The sequence below is a fragment of the Archocentrus centrarchus genome, chromosome 12 (genome assembly GCF_007364275.1).
Source record: "Archocentrus centrarchus isolate MPI-CPG fArcCen1 chromosome 12, fArcCen1, whole genome shotgun sequence".
NCBI lineage: Eukaryota > Metazoa > Chordata > Actinopteri > Cichliformes > Cichlidae > Archocentrus > Archocentrus centrarchus.
Window position 1 is genome coordinate 14,966,754 of NC_044357.1, and position 23,214 is coordinate 14,989,967.

Consider the following 23,214-nt stretch of genomic DNA (forward strand, 5'->3'; position numbering starts at 1 on the left):
AACTTACAGGGAATGAATGCACTTCAAACTGAGGCTTACCAATGGTACCAACTGTTTACTATACATGTTTAACTGGGAGTTTATCCTGGGAGCACCTCGGTGGATGGATGGATGGATGGATTTTGGCTAAAGCTCAACCCTGTCAGCACTAGCATGTTTGCGTTTTTTTTGTAGCTAGTCACATGTGGGCTACTATTTGCAGCACCAAATTGTTTCTGTTTTTGTAAAATTCATTGATAAGATTGTTACGCTCAGATCTTGATATGTTGTTCCATTTTCATTTTCATTTTCTTTTGTAAATATGTCTGCTTCTCATATGGTAAGTTGACAATGTGTTTTTGTCACTGGTACAGCTGTGTGCGTTCAGCTCCCTGGCAGTGACTGAGACAGCGCTCTAACCCACTGTATACATGATTGTTAGATAGCCAATTGTTTGTCATATATCGGCATTAACTTGGCAAAAGTAAAGCAAAAAACAGTAAAATAGTAAAGAAGTAATTGGGGGAAATGTGTTGGGAAGATTTTAGACATTCAGCTTGTTTGAACATCACCTCAGTGATGTTTCAATAGAAGCATCACGATCCTATATATAGTCATTAAACTCGTTCCACAAGAATATATCAGTGACGCAGATGGAACTTATCATGTTATACTTTTGGTTTCTATATGTCTTAGAAATTACTTTACTATGGAGAGCTGTGCATTATACAGTGTAATGTAATGCAATAATGTTTTAAGGGTTTTTATACTTTCTCTTTTTTAAAAATTTACACTTTCATTGATTACTGAGTCTTTGAATTTGATATGTTGGGTGCAAAACAAGCGATAACTGGTCTTTCCCACTTGGGGGCAGTGTGAACAAGCTGTGAACAAAGACAACCTTCTAAACTAGGTCAAACTGTTTTACTAATTGTCAAAAAAGGGTCAACATTCACCATTCCTTTAAGTTTTGTTTGCATGTACCTGATGTTTTTTGTTTTGTTTTTTTTTTTAATTTCTATCAGCTCTGTTCACCAGCCAGTTACAACCTCTGTGTCTGCTTTGTAGCTTTGTGGGGTACTGATCACAGCCACTGGAACAATATGGAAGATTTCTGCATCTTCTGAGCATCTTTAATCCTTTATTAGTGAGCAGGCATTTATTTCTGTAAAATAAGACTCCACTTATTGGCTGTTTATCTGATTTTGAGCCTGACAAACAAGCCTTTCTACCTTTTTTTGTAGGTGCTCTCTAGCGCTTGCTAAACTAAACGCAAACATGATGCGTTTAGGAAGTGCTCCCAGATACCTGGTTACTGTGGTCATCCACACACCGTCGAGACACTGACTGCTCGCTCAGCTACTGCTTTCATTCACTGCTGCACATTATAAGTTGGCAAAGAAGTATTTTCACACGGCCACAGAAGTGAATACCACTTACAAATGTGGTAGCATTTGAAGCTGAAAGGCTGAAAAGCATATAATAGAAATAAATGGGTGTCATTCCCATCCACAATGAGTAGCTTCTTATCTGCATGGCCTACCAGAGATTTTCATTATCTGTCCAGAAGTCACCGGTCCAAAACCTCTGACTGCAAGGCCATGAGAACAGCAGAGTCACTGAGAAAAGTTCATTCCCAGAGGCTTCCTCTGTGGAGATTCATCCATACTAATCTCATGAGTTATCTATCAGATGAAGTCTCCCAGAATATCTCATGGGAGTAGATGCAGCTCCAGCTTGTTTACAGATGGCCACTTCCTACGTCACAAGGTCACACTGTTTTATGTTCAGCATTCCTCGTCCTGCAAATATAATAACACATGCTGAGGGATGGCTGAGGACAGATGGCTTGGAGCCTGCTGTTGTTTGTTCTCTGCACCGTTTATTTATTTATTTGATTTGATTTGATTTGGTGAGGCTTCACACAAGGAAGCTTACTTTTTATTCAAAAGTATGAATTCTGTGGGTTGCTGATTTCCAGAAATAAATATAGTTGCACAGCTGCAAAACAAAAAACATGCCATTTGGTTTAAGAAAATATGTATTAAATTATAGTGACAAGTGCTTTAAAAAGAATGCTAAATGATTGCTGTTACAAGAGTCTTTAAGCATCCTATCAGCAAGCCATTCAAAATGCTACTCTAGTGTCAATATTGATGTCAGCATTTTAACAGACTCATAGTGACAATGTATATATGCTGATGTTAGGCAGGTATAATGTTGACCAAATTCAGCATCTAAGCTTGGGCAGCTGGCAGGCTTACAACATATACTTAAAGGAGCCCTGCATTTCCTCATTTTTTTTAAATCATTTATGCTGTTCTCAGTTCTTTATGTCAGCAAGAATGGATGCCCCTTAAAATGATGATCTCCAACTGTGAGCACAGATGCCTGTTCACATCTTGTGTTTGTGAGGGACAGCCACATAGAACACAGGGAGAAGACAGGGAGCTAAAAAGGCTTCTTTTAGATAGCAGGTGACTGTGTGGCTTGCACCAAGACCCAGTAAAGGATAAATAAGGAGTCATTACAGGTGCAAGTCATGCAAAGCTACTCTAGCAGAATCCAAAAATAAAACTGTGGAGTTTGAAATGAGCAGAGTCACCTTGACTTAGCAGTGTGATTAAAGAGATCAGCAACAGTAATGATGGGAAAATGAATATCTGTACAAAAAATTACAGCATTGCAATTTACTCGACTTTAACTGGCTTCAAAGTGTCAACTTCATTATGGCCCATAAAGGAAATATAACTGGGAATCGTCTTCTGGGGGACTGAAATCTTTATTACAATCCATTTGCGCTTCTGTTAAGATGTTTCACTCCAAAGTGAAGTGGAGGACAAGCCAATATTGCTATAAATGGAGCCTGGCAGCTTGTATGGCTAATGACCAGAGAATGGTGATCAAAATATAATGATTGGTGCTGAACAGGTCATATATCTCGTTCTTGCCTATAGTCAGCTGATAGATAATACATAAAAGCCTGACCCTTTACTTGACCCACTACTATATCAGGGACCCAGCTAGGGCCTTGCTTGTTGATATTATCTCCTCACAGTTGTCAGCACTTCTCCATCACCTCACTCAACCAGCTCCTCCACGGGACCATACCGCAGTTTACACTATGACAAACAAAATTTGCACCCATCTTATTACACGTGAATTTGCAAATAAACTCATTTTCATGCAGACGATTTGATTTTTTGAGGAAGTAATCATTGTCAACACACCAGCTACCTCTTACATCGATTGGAATTTGCCTCTGCGGTTAGTAATGAGCACATTTTGCAGTCTCAGGGGATAATTTAGGAATGCATAAATATCTGTCCTGTGGTGATAACATAAAATCTAGTTGACCATTTCTGTATATTAGAAATTTGAGCTTGGAACATTTTTGTTCATTCGGATGCAATAAATAAATATACCTTTTCTGACTCTCTGCTACGTGCATCCTTTTCATGCATATTTTTATCAACATTTTTTCATCCGTTGTTTTAAATAAAACATAAGAAGTTTAATGATTGCCTGACCTGAGCTCAGGAACTACACAAGTCAGAAGTTCTGCGTGTAGGAGCACAGATACAATTACCTGCAACTGTGAAAGCTCATATGATCTCATCCCAAGCACTACTTTATTTGCAAATGACTTACAGGATGAAAAATGAGTCCTCTCCAGAGGAACTAGTGCAGCACTGTGGATTAGAAAAAACTTTTAGACCACCCCCAAATAAACAAGCACGCTTTCCAGGGGTATGTATACAGCTGGGCTTGCACCTAAGTGAGGACAGAGTGGCTGAATAAATGTTTGCTGAGCAGCCTGCACGCAGTCATTTGTACATGTCATGTTGCAGAACCCGTAAAACCTGGGTGTGTATGTATAGCGGATTAGTCACAGACGGTGCGTGGAAAATTCACGACTTTTATTCCACATTGCGAGCAGTTGAAAATGTGGGAAGTTTCCTGTTTTATTTTATTCTAAGACGAGTGGCACACCGTGTGATTGTTTAAAAACTGGCGGTTGCGTGTCTGTATTCTGAAATAAAAGAGAAAGTCAGCTGCACTGCTGGGGAGCTGCTCAGCCGGAGCTCTCTCTCTCTTCCTGAGACTTCCTCAAACATGCTTTCTCTCTGTGTGTCACACACACGTGCGCGCGCGCACCCACGCACACTCCTCCCCTCCCCTCCCCTCTGTACCAACATACACTACTGCCTTCTCATACTGAGCGTGAGCGTCTCACCAACCAGGATGACTGGAGGAGTTGGGACTGCAGACACTGCAGTGTTGTGGAAGACGGTGTGAGTGTTTGTGTCCGTGTCTGTGTCTGTGTGCGTGCCGGTGCGGGTGTGCACGTGCCTGGGCGGACTCCAGCTGTAATGGTGCCCCGTGTGTGTGACTGCGCTGACCGCAACAGTCATCCTGTCCACAGAGGAGACTTTCTCAGCGTGCAGATGGTGTGAGCAGTCAGGGGAAAAGTTTCTAACAGCTCGTCTGAGCCTCAGCTAACTCAATCCACTCTGCGCACACACACACACACACACACACACGCTGTGCCAATCCAGGAGAGGAGCAACAACAACAGCAGCAGCAGCAGCTGAGCATGAGGACAACTTCAGCTTGTGTCTGAGCGGGATTTCACTTGTACTTGATTGATTACCTGTCGCTGGACTGGATGCGGTAGCTGAGCATCACATATCAGAGCTGTGCAATTCAACAGGGCTGTTTATTTGAAAGGTGAGATCGTTTAACATAGCAAATCTATTCACTCTTTGTTATGAATGTGAAAATGTGAGAGACACTTTGTTCCAATTTATATTTTACTCACAACAGGGCATTCTCCATCCTAGCATTACAATAAATATGCCATGATTTGGTGGTGCTTTGGTATTAATATTTTCCTGGTGTTTATTTTTTTAAAGCAGCGTCGCTGGGTTAATGGTTTATTAAAGTGATTTATTGCCGCAGGTAGTGTAAATTGAAGACACTTGCGGTGACTGTCATTTTGAGCAATGGAAACGTTAAATGCACGACTTTTGGGGCCTGCTATGAATCTGTGGAACATGGTGCAAAACTGTCTATAAGCTGTAGTCTTTATCTAAAATATATTAGCTACATAATAATTGTCTTGAAGCAACACGTGTGGCTGAAATACAAAATTCTGAGCATTTGTGGCAATGGCTGTTGGATGGCTGGGAAGCATTAATCTGCACCAAATTCGTAACTGGTAGCTTTTGTTAAGCCATACAATTAAACCAATAGAGTATTCTTGCCAGCCCCCCCTCCCCCCCATCCAGATGCTTTACAGTGTTGCATATGTCTATCAAAACAATGAGCCTAGTTTGGCTCAGTACTTGTTCTGAGTACTTGAGCAGCTATATGTTTGTATGCCTGTGGTTTATGCAAAAGTCTCACCTTACAGGTGTGTTCTGTTCAAAGAATGGTGTGGTGTGACAGTACAGAGTAAAGTGCGCCAGAAGCAAAAGAAGGACATTTTAAGCCCTTGTCCCATATTTTTTAAAAATGATTTTTATATATTTAACTTCTTATATGAAATTATCTCTTGTTAACCTAAATATTCTTTTCAAATATATGGTCCAAAAACTCCTTGGAATCTTGACTGGTATGATCTGATCATAAGAGAGTCTGTGCCATTTGAAGACATTTTCTAGTTTGATTGTGTGAATGTCGCTTATTCCCGTTTACTACAGTGGAAAAAAGTAGTCAAAGAGTTCAAAGGATCATGACAGAACATTGGTAAAACAGAAGTGTGAATGGAAAAGAAATATATGAAAGCAAACCAAGCAAGAGCTGAAGTAGAGGGAGGGATGATGACTCCCGTGTGCCAGGAATGTCTGCAGCTCACAAGCTGTGCTGCTGGAAAGCTCGAGGATCAGGTTCCCCGTGTCAGCTGCTGTGCAGGACTGTTCCCAGGTCTGGCCATGTAATGTCTCTTTATTGAAGAGGTGGTGGGGACCAGGCAGACTGAACTGCAGCAAAACTGGAGTTCAGATTGGAAATCCATAGGTAAAGGTGTTTTTTTCTTCACATTTTGAAAAATGCATATACTTACTGGTGGGCTATGCTGGGGTGCTGTTATGCCCATTAAATACGCATATAAGCCAGGAGCAGAAAACAGCAACAAAAGAAAACAAATGAAAATGGCTAGGCAGAGTCAGCATAAACCGCTCCAGCAAACATCACTATGATTACTAGGTGCTATTTTCACTTTGCCCTCTCACCTGGGAGTGTATAATCTTGCGTAGCATCCTGTTTTGTCAGGAAAATATCCTCTTGCAGATTGCAAAGAGGTGGCCAAATTGACAGCGTCGTCATTCCATTGTAACAGTGTCAAACTTGTGAGATGAGTCGGCGGTCAATGTCAAGTCTTCACCCTCGTCTCGCCACAGGGTTGCAGCTCAGTTCCCAGACATACTGTGACACATGGCGTGAAGCAAAAGAGGGGGTGGGGGGAGTTGGTGATGCTAATGAAATGAGTGTATCATAACAAAAAGCCTGCATTGTGGAGAACAAATGGGGCACATATGGTGTCTAAATTGGTGTGTAGACAAAACAGACACTGATTCATCACATTGATTCATAAAAGAGAGGCAGTTTATTGGGAACTCCAAGAAGTCTTTCTCCAAGAGCTGACCCTTATGTGTTTGTGATATATTATACTGCTCACCTCACCTCCTTTCCTCTCTCCCTGCTTCCATCCATCCATCTTTCTGTGTGACTCACAATGACTTGTGTGGGTAGTAAGCGATCATTGATGTTTCTTACCCTATAATGAAAGATAGCTCCTCAGATCCTGACCTCCCTGTAACCCCCGTACTGCATTAAATCTTCGTAGACCTAAATTGTGTGAGTGTTGGATGGAGAAATAGATTTTTTTTTCTTGTGTGTGAGTGCTTCCATCTGTGACTGCTCTGAAGCCCTTCCTCTTTCACATCCTTTCCAGTGATTAGCACAGCAACGGCACAGCAAGCAGCATGCTGTCCTCTCACCTCTGTGACTTTATAACAGAAGTCTAATAGAAACAGACGGCTCTCGAGGTAGCAGCTTTGGCAGCCGAGGGTTATATTTGTCTTTAACACATGTCGGTCATAGAGGCCCTCTGCGTTTTGGTGGGGTGTGGGGTGCCTAGAGATATTTAAAGGGTTGATGGCACTGACTGGCAATGTGAAGTTCATGTTTCATCTTGCATGGTTTGTGGTCTTTTTTCCTGTTAGCACAGTTAGCACATGAGCACAAAACTGGATATTTGAATTTTTTAAATGTAGACTTTTGGCTAATGACACAAACAGTCTGTGAATGCCAGGTGGATTTAATCACCTGTCACCCTGGTGAAGGCAGAGAAAGGGAGATGAGCTATTGCTTTCCTTTTTTTCCTGGACCACTGATTTGCATCACCCAAGGAAAGTTGGCTCTGGCTTTACTGGCAAACACTGGGGTCAGTGCAGGGTACAGCAGCTGCTGAAAATGCAGAACTGAGGACTGATGACAGACAGTTGGTAATGGCAGTGTTTGCCGCATGTGCAATGGTATGAATAAAGAATTTTTGTCTTCTGTTTATCAGTGAATCATTAATGCTTCAAGATGAGGATTGTTTACGAAGCTGAGATCATCAATGACCTTTATATGAACAAATAAGCCACACTGCTGCACAACATGCTTTGAAAAATGCAATTTAGTCAGACCTCTATTGTAAACTCTTCCCCCAAGAAGCTATGGACCAACTAAAGAATATCATTTATGACTCTGGCAGGTGTTTTACTCTCGGTTATTATCTTTATGTTGGAGCTGTAGGCACTGGATTTAGTAAAAGAGATACGCTGCATTTAAATAGTTTGGAGGGCAGTGTCTATGTTCTGTCCTTTCTAAAAGCAAGAACCGAGTCAAATGTTTTTACTGGTTTCAGTTAAACTCTAGTTAAGCTGCAATTTTTGGCATACCTAACAAACTACCCAATGCATTCTCGCCCTAGGGCGTCAAATGGTAGTGCTGTTTTATCACAAGCCACTGGTGATGCTTTGGCACTGGTGCCTTGATGCACTAGCCACGATGCACTAGCCACACAATATTAAATAAGAGATAACTGAAGGTTTGAGCACTGGGAGGTGATAAGTTAAAAGATCCTTTTGGTTTCCCCACCCCTGTATTTCAGTGATTAGTTTCACTTTCACACACAGATTAGGCGTAGGCCCCAGAAATACTTAGTTGAGGAACAGATTGTGGTCAGGGTTTGAAATATGCCCTTTCACAACATGTTGGAAAAATGCATACCCAGTGTTTTTAAATGTATGACAAGATATCTGTAAGCATCCACATGTGATGATTTCTGAATGTTGCAGTTAGTGTTCAAAAGAGTGAGCCCTGTTCCTCATGCTTGACTACTCAGGAAATGTCCGTTATACGTGCCATGCAAAAACAGAGCGCTTGAGAGCAATAATAAATGGTAGTGAGGTTTAATAAATGGTTGGTAGTTTGAGAGCTGTACAGTCATGTCAGGTGGCGTTAGTAGATGTATTTTAACATTAACATTTCAGTCTGTGATGCTTTATGGCAGCCACACAGTGGGAAAGGCAGTAGTTCTAACTATGTTGAGTCCAATTACCTCTCAGCAGTGCTCTGTGCTGTGTGACCAGTCACTTCCTGTGGTGGTGCATGTGGCAGAATTTTCTGCCAAGACCAAAAGTTCAACCATTTATGCAATTATCTCTATAGTTCCAATAAACACAGGGAGGAATAGTCCTCTTTTTACAGCTCAAATATATCTTTGGCTGGGCTCTTTTGTAGTCTTTATCTGCAAGAAAAGCTGAACTTTAATTTCCCAAAGGATGAGCCACACTGTGCAGCAAGGCTTCAATCTTCTTTCTTCCAAACCAGCTCAGTTCAAATAAAGGCATGTCAAACAGGAGCTAAGACATTTTGTGTGCACTTAGCTTCAGTACTTTCCCATATGGGGAACAAACAGTGTGTGTAAGCAGTGAAAACTAACAACCTCCTGATGCTGTGAGACTGCTCCTGTGTAGACAGGAAGGTCTGTGGTATCACATTTCAGAGATTTTAAAGCCGCAGTCACCTTCCTTTTGACCTTTTAGATATCTTTATTTCCATAGTGTACGGGTATAATGTTATCCATGATGTAGCCAACATGTGGTACACATGACATCAGTTAACACTCGGTCAACTAATGTGTAAAGCTTGCCATAACTTTTATGACTGTATATGTTGAATTACTCTAAAGTCTGTATCGTCCCATAGCACCTAACTAAACACAGAGAAACTTTTTATTATTATCAAATGATTGTGTATTATGAAACAATTGCCTTATTGTTCCAACTGGTGCCTTTTTGGCTGCTTCAAAAAACAACTGTCATCACTTGAGACGCATCCACTGGCTGTATTTTTATTTCAATGACAGAAGTATATTTTTAAATCAACAAAGAGAAGTCCACAAAGCTGATATGACCGGGCTCAGTTTCCAATGCTGTTGGACAACGAATTGCTATTAATATTTCTGTGTTCAATAAGAGACCAACAGTGATGGTGGTTTGAGAAACTTCTACTCATCACAGCAAAGTCAGTCCCTGCTTTCTTTTCAGTTTTACTTGCGCGCTCTCAATTCATTCATTTTTATCTGACTGCCACAGAACCAACAGATATGTTGCACCCTGCTAAGAAATTATAGTGCATGCCACACAACCTTGAGTGCAGATTTGTAGCTATCTTTGTGTTTTCCTTCTATGCGTGTGTGCATGTGTGTGTGCGTGAGTGTGTGCATGTGTGTGATGGATACTGAGCTGCTGTTTACAGTGAAGGTCAGGGTGTTTTTCCCCCACTGTCTTCCCATCATGGTCAAAGTTCTCAGGGGTGTTGTGAGAAAATTCTAGCATAGTGTTAAACACAAGGCACATTGAGTGTTCCCTGATGGGTGAGACAGAAGTAATGTTAGTAATGAAATAGAATCTGGTAGGCATGGCAGATGGCAGTTTGGACTAAAGCCTGACTCATATATTATTTGTGCATTATTAGCTGTTGTAACTGATAGATATATCTAATGTATATATCTATTCTAGATACTAGTATAGTTGCCTCCACCAAGGAATTTATTTTTTGGTAGTGTTTGCATGCATTTCATTCTGTCTGTAAACACAATCGCTGAAAAAGTTTTAAAGTGATTCTGATAAAACTTTGTAGGACGTGTACAGTGGGGTCATGTTAACAATCAGTTAAAATTTGCCTTACATGCACCAAGATCTTCAAGGTCAACTTATTGATTTATTGGTTGAAAATTGACAAAAAGCCTTATAACTTAGAAACTATGATTGTGTGGAATGTATTGTCAACATATAGAATTATCATATAAAGATTTAAAATATGTCACATTTAACCTCTGACCTCTCCTTCAAGCTCAATAGATTGATCTGAAGGTCAAAGTAATAATAATAATGCTATATAGAGCTATTTATTAAAACTGTTTCTTACTGCCATTGTTTGAATTGACATAGGCATATAGGAAATGATATTGGGATTCTAAATATCATGTTACTTTGGACCTCTGATCTCTTCTTTTAGGTCAAATAAGGTCAAACTTTCATAAAATGAATTTTATCTTTAAAGTGGAAATATCACATTATAGTTTGCATTCAAATATCTTGTCACATTTGCCCTCTGATCTCACATTTACATTTCGCATCTGCCTTTCTTTCAAGTTGACCCTAAAATATGTTATATCTTTAAAGGCAAACTTGGCAAGAGAAAATAGATAAATAAAAAATAATTACACTCAAGATCTGGTGACTGTGCAGGTCATTTGAGTACCAGTTTGAGATGATTTGAGCTTTGAGGCATGCTGTCCTTTTGGAAGAAGCCATCAGAAGATAGGTGGTCATAAAGGGATGAGCATGGTCAGCAACAATACTCAGCTAGATTGTGGCATTTGAATAATGCTCATTTTGTTCTAAGGGGCCCAAAGTGTGCTAAGAAAATATCTCCCACCCCATTACACCCTCACCTGTAGTCTGAGCCTGTGATACAATCCATGTGATTGACTGATTAAATCACTGTAGTAACAAGCAGCTGAACATTAACTTAAACAATGTTGATTACACACTTGTTTTAATTTGAAATGTACTGTATATGTATGTAAAGGAAAGTCAACTGTATCTGAAAGCTTTCATCTTCTCATGTTTCATTGTTTCTGTGTACCTTTTTCCAACGGTGTAGTTATGCTGGGAGACCAAAAAGTTATTAATATTACCAGTGTTGTTCCGCGGCTTATTTTGAGAGTGGCTCAAGGGACGGATACACTGCTGCACACATACATCTGTACACACAGGTGTTTTACTGGGACACAGTATACACCTCTTGGAGGCGGTTTTCAAAATGCTGAATCGATATAACCGTCAGTGATGTGTTCTGAAGATGCAGTTGCTTCATAAATGTGTTCACACCTAGCACCACTGCGAAGGTGTCTAACAAAAATAATGGCTACATATGAAATCTGCATTTGGAAAACAGGTCATCTAGCTTACTTTAGCACTTGTTTGGGTTGTTGTTTCATAAAATTGTGTGTATTAACCTAAAAGAGTGATTGCTTTGCTAGATTGCTCAGTGGCCGCATAAACCCTCCACTGCTGTTATGATTTCTTATTTTTGACATTTGTGCAAGCTTTTAAAAAGATTTAAAAAACTGATCAACAGACAATTATCAATTAAACCTCAGAGAAGTGACATGTGTAGCTCTGAAGCATTATGCTTTCACTGCTTTAGAATGAGTTTGTCTGCTGAATGAAGAAATCTAAAACTATTTAGCCCATGTAGTAATCCACATGACTGCTGTCAGCATGTTAACATTTACCAATTAGTACTGAGCAAAAAGTATATCTGAGTTTGAAGGGAACATCATTAGTTTTGCAGATATTCGGTCGTAACTGTGACCTGATGAAGCAGTGTCATATTTCACCATATTTCTTTGTGCACTGTCCATTTCATCTATTTATTGCTGTTATTAACACATCATTTCTCCATGATTCTATTAGACTTGTTTATATAACCCACAAATATGAATTTGTGGAAACATAACAATTAAAATTAGTAACTTTGTAAAGGTCACTATTCATCATGCTGTTCCTGCATGGGCTAACAAAACACTAGCTTTTTCTCTGCTTCTGTTCCATTTGTCAGGTAATTTATATGTTTAGTAATGACTATGCTTTTGTATGGCAATTTATTACCCTGGACTGGGCCACAGTGTAATGTAAATCTAAATAGTGTTTCTACTGTCAGCCAGATCCAAGATATTCACATTAAGAAAGGGCTGAGTTATTTACAGTTTCAATTCATAGTTTTAGCACTGGCCAGTCCCAGCAGTGCTGTTAACTATGTGCCATGCAGGAGGCATAAAAATGTGGGGCTCTAGCTCTTTACTCCTAATATAACAGGTGACTTATGAACATATGTGCGAATCTGGGTTGACTTCTGATACAATGATTTTTCTGCAAACTGGCCAAGATAATGGGGACTAAATGCATCCAGGGAAACAGAGATTATTCCCACGATGATTACTGCTAAATGAGCCCACACAGTAATTTTTCTTTGAATGAACTGAGCTTATTGTTGACAGAAAAGCACTACTCATGCTTTCCACACAGTCATCTAGCATGAAAGTGGAACAAAGACGAACCTGAGATGTATAAAAGATAATAACTAGGTTGTAGTCACCACAGCGCAATGGAAAAACAGCTATTTTCTTCGAGGAGCGCAAAGGGACAAGTATGCTTGTGCACTCACGACATGCTCACTTGGACCGTCTGCACCAAATGAGAGAAAGTTTTGAATTCATGACAGCAGCCCTGCTGCACTTGCTCCACTGCTGCCTAGAACACTGCAGAGCTGCATCTGGTCCTCATCTGGTCTATGTGGGATGGTTGGACATCCACCAAGCCAAGCGCAACAAGAGCCACTGATAACATGGCAATGCTGCTGACCGCAGCAGTCTTGGCATATGTCATTCATGATGTAGATGTTTATATGGAAACAATATTTGGAGGATTTATAGGTAGAGATATGAAATCTGATTTAAGCTTGCACATCAGGCTTTTGAGATGCACATCCCTGACGTTTTGACACATTGAATATCAATGTAATACATCAACACAATGTCTGGAATTTTAACTGTTTACCACCAAAATTGTTTTAATGTTTATTCTGAAAACAAACCAGAAGATCATAAAAGAGATGTGTTAAAGCGTAATTCTGTTAAGTGTCAGTGTGCTCAAAAATGTTTGAGGCACTTGCTTTTGCACTTGTACTGTACATCCCTCTCTTTTTGCAAGAACAGATATCGGTTTTCCATCACTTTTATATCTTGATGAAATCTTTACCCAAGCTCATCGCTGGCATCACCCAGATTTGGTGGGAAAAAAGTTGGGATGAGAATGTAAAAAGTGCAGCTTCAGTGACATTCTGGCAGTCAGTAGCTGATATGCTTTCAGCATGTTATCCACAAGATCAGCACAATTCTGTACTCTGTGATTGCCAAGAAAATTCTGGACAACCTGCAGGAATGCTTCACATGCTGCTGATTCATTTGGCTTCGGTTTCCTTTTGAACTCATTGTCAAGCATCAGTTCACGGATTTCAGGACCAACAAAAACACCTTCTTTCATTTTGGCTTCATTTTTCTTAAGACCCAAACTTAAATGCTGAAACACATTGCCATTTCTATCCAATCATCCTAGTTGTCTAGTACTTGGGACATTATAACTAAAAACCAGGACGTGCTAGCTGAAAACGGCTTTCAGATTTGGAGCAATTGAAATTTGTTAAAGTACAGGTGAATGGATCCCAGTAGCAAAATGCATATTGGCCACTGTAATCTTTTAGGTACTGCCAAGTACATTTGTTGCATTTGCTATCTATTAATATAAAATCCTGTTGACAATGGGTGAGGCGAGTAGCTCAATTGATTAAATGACCAGAGGGTCAATATATATTTTTAGTCCCTCAGAGACCTAGTGGCCACATATGGATGTAGTAGTTCACTATTATGGGGAAGCGTCTGACTATGAAGATACTTCCCTATTTTGAAGTGATGACCAAAATTTGCTCAAACATAAGTAGTTATGGTAAAAGTGCAGACTTACCATAAAGTACAGACTGCAGCAGAAATTCTGTCTGTATGAATAAGAAACAGCCCACCAGCTGCAGCTTAAAATCCAATCTCATTGTACATCCTGTATAATGACAATAAAGGCATTCTATTCTATTCTAAAAATGTTGATGCATTAAACAAAGGGGAGACAAAATATAAAACTGGGACAAGATTAGGCCTGGCAGGCCAATATGCACTATACTGCAAGAAGTATTTGTTCACCCATCCAAATAATTGAATTCAGGTGTCCCAATCGCTTCCATGGCCACAGGTATAAAAAACCAAGCACTTAGGCATGCAGACTGCTTCTACAAACAATTGTGAAAGAATAGGTCCCTCTCAGGAGCTCAGTGAACTCCAGCTGTTACGATGCCACCTGTGCAACAAGTTCAGTCCTGAAGTTTCCTCACTACTACTATAAATGTTCCACAGTCAACTGTAAGTGGTATTATAACAAAGTGGAAGTGATTGGGAATGACAGCAACTCGGCTACAAAGTAGTAGGCCATGTAAAATGACAGAGTGGGGTCAGCGGATGCTCAGGCACATAGTGTGCAGAGGTCGCCAACTTTCTGCAGAGTCAATCACTACAGACCTCCAAACTTCATGTGGCCTTCAGATTAGCTTAAGAACAGAGAGCTTCATGGAATGTGTTTCCATGGCTGAGCAGCTGCATCCAAGCCTTCCATCACCAAGCGTGATGCAAAGTGTCGGATGCAGTGGTGTAAAGCACGCCGTCACTGATCTCTAGAGCTGTTCTCTCAGTTCTTCTCTGGAGTGATGAATCACACTTTTCCATCTGACAATCCATTGGACGAGTCTGGGTTTGGCAGTTGCCAGGAGAACTTGTCCAACTGTATTGTGCCAAGTGTAAAGTTTGGTTGAGGGGGGATTATGGTGTGGGGTTGTTTTTCAGGAGTTGGGCTCAGCTCCGTAGTTCCAGTGAAAGGGACTCTTAATGCTTCAGCATACCAAGACATTTTGGACAATTTCATGCATCCAACTTTGTGGGAACATTTTGGGGATGGCCCCTTCTTGTTCCAACATGACTGCACACCAGTGCACAAAGCAAGATCCATAAAGACATTGATTTGAGGTTTGGTCTGTGGACTTATCTGGCTTATGAATTCTTCCTCCCACATTTTCACTTCTGTGCTTGACTCTTTGCAACACTCAACTCTGAGTGCCTCGAGCTTCACATCCAGCAAAGCACTGGCCTGTGCAGTAAGCTTGCAAAAAGATGAATACAGATCACAAAAAAACAGACAAAATGTATTACAATTTATGACTAGTGGTATGTAGCGAGTGTTTGGGATACATTTTTGCAGATGGCACTGGTTTGCATTTTGTTTTTATTACATTTGTACAGTGTCCCAGCATTTTTGGAAAAAAGGGTTATATTACACTGAAATACCTGATATTTGAATAAACTTAACATTAATGAGTTTTTCAAGAAATATTCCAGTCTAACATTACAATCCACATACTTTAAAATGATTGGCATATTAAAAATAGTTACATGAATATAATTATTACAAATTACAATTTCCATTCCATTCCATTGATGGTTGAAATCTTGCAAAAATATTAGTGCTGTTTGGTCTATGTGGAACTTGCAGCTTCTGTGAGTCTAAACAGTTTGACATTGTTTCCTCATTTGCAGGTTGGAGTTGCTGTAATGGATGACCAGTGTGTGTCTCACAGCAGTCCTCAACGCAGCGGAGGTCATGTCGGTATTGAGAGTCAGAGGTCAAATGTCATCAGGTGCGGGTGGCTCCGGAAGCAAGGTGGTTTTGTAAAAACGTGGCACAGTCGGTGGTTTGTGCTGAGAGGGGATCAGCTCTACTACTACAAAGACGAGGAGGAGACTAAAGCTCTGGTAAGGCTGTGAGTGCATTACAAGACAAACTAACTTTAGACATACTAAAATTGTGGCAACCACACACACACACACACACAGATATGAGTTCTCACTGACTGATGATTGAGTGTTTAAATATGTCAGTTGCCTCTTTGACCAGACTGTATGTAAAATATGGGTGTAGCCACTGTGAAGTCACCTATTGTATTTGGGCTCTGAAACATCAAGTTTAACACATCGCCACCCATTTAAAATAATGGCCTCAAGTAAGTCATTTTTTTCAGGTTTTTCAGAAAAGACAAACTGAATCAAACACTGAAAATATGATGATTTAGCAAAAATAAAACTTGTGTTAAAAAATGACTTAGAGTTGGCTATTAATTTAAGAGGGTGATGATATGTGGCTGGAGTCATCTTGGGTTATTGGAGCCATGTGTGTGTGTATGTGTGTATGTATGTATCATCCTCTAATGTTAGCGATGCGTGTTAGGAAGGTGCATCCATATGGTCATGTGAAAAAGAGAGTTTTCACATGACTGTATGCAGTCCTGTGAAAAAACCTGAAGTAATCATTTTCCGTATTACTTCTCTCTCATCATTGTGGAAGAATTTTGGCCTGCTCTTCTTTACAGTGTTGCTTTAATCCACTGAGGCATATGCTTATCATAGCTCTGTTAAAGTTCCCTCACCGCATTTCAATCAGGTTGAGGTCTGGACTTTGGACCATTGCAACACCCTGATTCTTTTCTTTTTTTAACCATTCTGTTATAGTAGTAGTTGTAGTAGTATAGCTGTATTACTGCTGTGCTTGGGATCATTGCCCTGTTACCTAATTTCAGCTGAGTTTTGCTTGTGAGATAGATAGCCACACATGTGACTGTAGAATATTTTGGTATACAGAGGAGTTCATGGTCCACTTAATGATTGCAAGATGCGCAGGTCCTGTGGTTGCAAAACATGCCCAAATCATCACGCCTCCATCACCATGCTTGACAGTTGTTTTTTTAGGTGTTTGTGCTGATATGCTGTGTTTCATTTTCATGAAACATGGTGCTGTGCATTATGACCAAACATCTCCACTTTGGTCTGGTCTGTCCAAAGGACATTGTTCTAGAGAGCTTGTGATTTGTTAAGTATCATACAAATACAATACAAGCATTTACTCAAAGCAATCTGTTACTGATGTTAATGCTAATTTTAAGCCTTAATAAAATTTTAGCCATGAAGTCAAACATTGAATAGCGGGAAAAGTGCTGAAAATGTTTTTTGCTCACTTTAACCTCATGATCAGATATAAATCCAAATACCTACTCTCAACCCTGCAGTGGTTCAGAATCTGATTGTGCTTTCTCTATTTGCTGTATTTGCTCTCAGGACCACCATACTTCTTGTAGATACATGTTACAGTATGGGCAGATCAGATAAAATGATCCAGCTGTGATTCAAATGAGGTTGTTTTGACTGACTCTCAAAGCAAATTGTTGTGAGTTTGTTTTTATGGAAACCTACACACACACACACACACACACACACACACACACACACACACACACACACACACACACACACACACACACACACACACACACACCTATCCAGAAATGAGAAGAGACAATGAGTAATACAAGCACTAAGGCCCATCTCTGTAACTAGGCAGTCCCTCTTACTTAGCATGTGTAGACTGAACAAAGAAGCAGCCAGAAATCCCACAAATGTGGAAGAGAGGGGATAAAGGGAGAGGGAATTCCACAAGTTTAGTTCAATAAGGCACTTGTTTGATTTCTTGAATTTGATGAGAAGGTCAATAGCCCTTTCATGCCTGTCAAATAGAATATAAAGCTGGATACAACTTATTAATAAATACTAGCTCATTAATACTGTATAGGAGTCTGTTTCATGAGTAGCTTATGTTATTCCTATCAGACTTTTAATCTTTATATCAGTTAGCAGATGTTTCCTGATTATTTTTTTCCCCTGCTTATTCCGCAGTCAGATATTTATCAAACTTTTGTATTTGCAGAAGATAGTTATTTCACACCAGAACTTGTTCTTAGTCGGCAAATACACAAAAGACCACATCCTTTTGTAATATGTATTCTTCTCAAACAATATCTCCTTCTTTTCAGTGGAAACTTGATCACTTGAGCACAATTGAAATCTTTATTCTGCTCATCTACCCACACTTCTTTGCCTGGCCAATTTCCCAGGAAACTGAGCTCAGCCAAACCCAAGAAACAGCAGCAGCAGAAGTCTCTAAAGGTTAAAGCTCCAGACCTGAAGCCGGGCCGCAGGCCAGATAAAGAGGGAAGAGATATTATCATTTTTTTGTTTGTTTGTTTTTGGGGTTTTTTTTTGTTTGTTTGTTTTCTGGGAAGTCCTGGTTTGAGGTTGCGTCAAAAAACAAAACAAAAAATATGGGAAACTGTTTCCCTGAAATAACTTGATATTTATTTGTTCAGAGAAGTTATTCCTTAATGTCCCTACAACTCCATCTACCTGTGGAATACTCCTCTGTGGTTAGTAACTTTCCATTCTTGTCCTACTTCTAAAGCTGCAATAAATTTCAGATACCTAAGACTGCTACTTTTTTTGCAGAGAATGGGAAATTTCAGTGAAACTAGGTCAGGCACAGAGGAGTGCCTTCAAAGTCCTCAAATCTCCATGACCTCCAAAGCAGAGAAGCATGTAAGAGCACAAACAGAACACTCCAAAAAGACAGAGTACCGAAAAGAATACAAGATACACCAGTTAAGAGTTTTAAATATCCCAAAAAGGAGGAACACAAGTGGGATGAAGAGGAGACAGAACACTGTCAGAAACGGTTCCTTGCCTCTAACACTGATGTTTAAGATCAGGGCAAAGACAGAAGCACACAAGATGCACTAAGTTCCTTCTCTTTACTTAGACTATATGCAGTGGAATGATATTTACATGCGCCAACTCATGAACCACATAAAACAAAGGTGCAAGTGCATGTACAATAGCTATTGATTAATTCTCTCACATGCGATGAAGTCTCCATTTGTTACCCATCACATCAGCCTAATTGGTGCCACCTCAGCAGGTGCTATTTTCTGTTGCTGATGTTAATACAGACTCTAACACTGTGTCAAATGATTAGACAGAAAAACTCACAGGCTTAAACTAAATCTACATTTTTGAGAAAAAGCATTTCTTATGCTCTTTTTTTTCCCTCATATTGTATTAATTGCAAAACAATAGCAGCACTTAGATACAAACTGCTTCATCTTATTACATGATGGCACTGAAGTATTAAGTACAGAGGGAAAGTTATGACTGATGACGGGTTGTATGACTTTTCTCTTTATCTCAGGGAGAAGGTCAGGGTGAAGGGTGAAGGGTTTCATACAGTGTCAGCACTTTGATATTGATAGCCTACCAGTATTTATGATTACTTCCTCATTCTAACCAAACAGCTTGAGTTGGGAGCAGTGGGGTCAAGTTGTTAACATAATGCTGACATACTTTTCATTTGTTTCAGAGGTATTACAACAGATAGGGAGAAACATTAATTTTCACTCAGAAACATGTTTTGACCCTCCACATGTTCTTAAAGAAAATAGACTCTAGTTATTAATTACTCCACTGTGTTAACTAGCTAGATACTAATTTCACTGGTGTTACAGGTGGTCACTTTTTAGAGCCCCAAAATGTAAAAATTAAAACAGTGGAAAGATGATATTAGACTCACTAGGTAATACCTGCATTCAACATTACCAGCAATGCAATTTTAACCTTAGTAGAAAAGGTTCATATGAATCATGATATATTTTTGTTCATATATTGTTGGACACTGATGGGGGTGTATATTCTGTAACCAGTTGGTAAGCAGTTGATAGAAGTTGTTTGCTATTAGTAGGTGAAAGTGGTTGCAGAGAGGTGTATGATGCTGCACCAAAAACCTTCTTGAGATTGCTTTGGTTGCTAGCAGATTGCCATGGTATCCCTTAGTTTGCATGGAAGACGCATGTCAGTCTGTGAGGTCAGTCTCACATGAATGCCATTTAAACCGGAAACAATTTGCCTTCAAAGTAAAAGTTGTGTCTTTTAGAACGTGTTGGTAAGACACAACTTTTGCTTTGGAGGCAAACATACTTCATTTCAGCTAGCGAGTAGCTGGTAAGTTCTGAAAGTCAGTAATTAAATAGCTAAAATAAAAGAAAACTTAATTAATCTTTGATATTATGAAGTCAGAAATCTCTGGAAAAAAAATGACAATAAAGTAACAAATTAATAACAAAAAAACCTGATACGTCATCGTATGTTATCAACTTGCTCTTAGTACTTGACGTACAATGAGGTTTTGTTTTCAAACACTGCCAGTCATAGGAATTCTGATGTTTGTAGATAAAATTATTTCAAAAATTATTGCTGATGCAGGCGGGCACATTGTGTACTATACAGTTGGGCCAAACCTCTCTGAGTAACGTAAGGAATCTAAAGAATGGGAGTCAAATGGAGGTGAAGGGTCATAGAAAAGCATGGGTAAGGATACAGCACGTGTAGGATTAGTGTCAACATGCCATCTGCCTGCACTCACTCGTCCACGGAGAAGTGTACCCACACAAGCCTGCATGTACACACTCATGTTCTTAGATGCACACACATGCGCATGCATTTACTCAGATTTCATCTGGCTGAGCCATGAACAAAGACACTATTCATGCAGTGGGTGAAATTGTATGATTATTGTAATTTAAACCACTTAGCCTTGTATCTATATGCCAGGGAAGTAAGGAAAGTAGCAATATGAGCGAATGAGAAAATTGTGAATGAATACATTGAAATAATTAAATGTTTTAAGAAATGAAAGACAAATTAAAATTTAATAAGTTTATTATGATTCTGTCTGCTGCAAGTCTTACAGGTTAGTTAATATTCATAGCATGTAGGGGGCACATCTGGAGGCAGACAAAATGGGAAGTAGCTGGATTTAATGAGAAATTACATTATATCAATAATGCAACAGTGCAGTCGTGCACTAAAAGTCCTTTTGTTTTCCCTGTTTGAGTTGAAAACCATTTGACCTTGGCATTTAACTGGAGTAAATAAAATGCCACTGCAGTTCAGTAATTTTTCATTCTGCGAGACTGTGTCCTCTTACTGCTGTTTTGATGACAACAGTAACTCTGTAGCCTCTTCTGGCATTGATAAAGATGTTTTCAAGCCATCACAGAGTAATAAAAGCTTTATATAGGAGGCGGGGTTCTAGCGAGCCACATCACATCCACAGAAGATCTGATTTGCATTATATTTGAATGTATGAGGAATGTGAACCGTGAGGTGGACATTTTCCAGACATCCTCGTGTGAACATCATGAAAAGCATGGCTGACATCATCTTCTGGTCACAGACACAAAATTTACATCGATGGGCTTCAATAAGTCTGTATGCATGGGGGCTGTTTGAAATTATGGGTGGGCAGTAATGTCGGGGCACAGACATTTCCTTTAGCAGGCTAAATATATTGGAGCATGAAAATAATTTATCATTAACAGAAAGCAGCCCTGTCTATCAGTATTCCTAGGCCACATATATATAATCTATTTCCTTCAACTCCTGTAGGGTGACTGCATGTCCAATAAGCTCGGCAGTGATGGATGGAGAAGTCAATTAAGTTTCCCTGGACTTGCAACAAGTTCCTGCAAGTTCTGTAGCTTAAGGACTTTCTCTATTTCTAAAACATAATGTTTCAAGAGGGTACAAAAGTGAATTTTAGGTATGTGCAAATGCATTTGTGCATTTGTATTACTGGAGCAGATGAGCTGTATAGAATTTTTAATCCCATTGAAGCACAACTGGGGTTTCAGGTGATTAACAAAAAAAAAAGCACTGTAGACTCTGTCTTAGAATGCTTTGCTTCTCTTTGGCCATATCTACGGAAGAATGAGCAATAGTTCACATCTTCACCATATTTAACTTATAACTTATATTTATATTAACAATGGATTTGTGGCTAAAAGAGGTGGTTCTTATTGATACTGATATATTGTTGTTTTGGCCAAAATAAGGTGCAGATGATTCAGTGACTTCAAAAATCCCACTCTACATTTTTACCACATGTGAAAACAGAGTAAATGACCAGTTATCTAGCTAAGGCTCCAATCACACAGGCACAGGCTTTAGAAAGGTCAGTGACCCCCTAGTGAAAAGTGTCTATTCCCTGACCGGTGGGCAAGTGGTTTCTGGAGGTTGCAAGAATGACGCAAACTGGAAATGGAGAAAGTTTGCCTTCAAAATAAAAGTTGTGCCTTAGCACTGCAACCAACACATTTCAAAAGCAGCAGTTTAGGAGTGACTGGGCAACCTGCTAGCAACCAAAGTAACTGCAAGAAAGTTTTTGGTGAAGCACCTTCTTCGTGACCAATTTCATCTGTCGACAGCCAGTAACCTCCAGCAACCACTCCCCAACCAGTCGTGGATCACACTCTTTTCCCGAATGGTTGCCAAGGGGTTATTGACCAATCTCTAGGCCTGTTTGACTGGAGCTTTAGCAATCAATTTTACAGCAACAGTCATTAACCTACAGCAACCACTCACAATCATTCAGGAAATGCAAGTTTTCCCTTTGTGAACAGTGGTTGCCAGATGGTCACTAGCCAGTCTCTAGGCCTGAGTGACTGAGGCCTAACATAGTGGAGCCTCTAGCTGCAGGAGAGCCAAATATTCTCCTTCAGTAATTTGTTACAAAATCAGTTTTTGACCATTTAATTTGAAGTTTTAAATTGTTTTAGCACCAGTGTTTATATTAATGAATGTTGTTTAGCTGAGGTTCTATAAAATTTAGAGAACTCTCATAGATCTGGCTTACCAGGTTAAAAATGTATTAGGAACCAGACATGTGGACAACGTTTAAGCCATATAACATAACGTGCTAACCACGTTAGCTTGTGTAAAGGTCATTGTTCAGTGAGAATCAGTAGTAACCAACCAGTAACCATTCCTAGCAATATCAAGTTATAGCATAATCCATCCACCTGTATCCTCTAAGACCCCCTAAGGGAGGTCTGAGTGCAGAATCGGGTATCAGAAATACACAAAAGTTGTCTTCACGTGTAGATGTTTAAAGATTTTTCTTTCATTCTGCCTTGCTCCTCAGTCAGTTTAATTTGTCTCTGCTAATGTTAATTTTGGTTTGCTGGGAGATTTTAAATCAAAACATTCTTAACCAACATTGAAGCTGTCTGCACTGTACT

General features: G+C 39.6%; 1 protein-coding gene across 1 annotated transcript in view; it reads left to right on the plus strand.

Moving 5' to 3' along the window:
• Positions 1–4,225: 4,225 nt before the first annotated feature.
• arhgap24 (Rho GTPase activating protein 24) overlaps positions 4,226–23,214 on the plus strand; it is a 75,289-nt gene continuing 56,300 nt past the window's right edge. The window contains exons 1-2 of the mRNA XM_030742475.1: positions 4,226–4,710; positions 15,800–16,015. Coding sequence (XP_030598335.1) covers positions 15,815–16,015 — 201 coding nt within the window. The 5' untranslated portion in view covers positions 4,226–4,710; positions 15,800–15,814. The remainder of the gene's footprint in view (positions 4,711–15,799; positions 16,016–23,214) is intronic.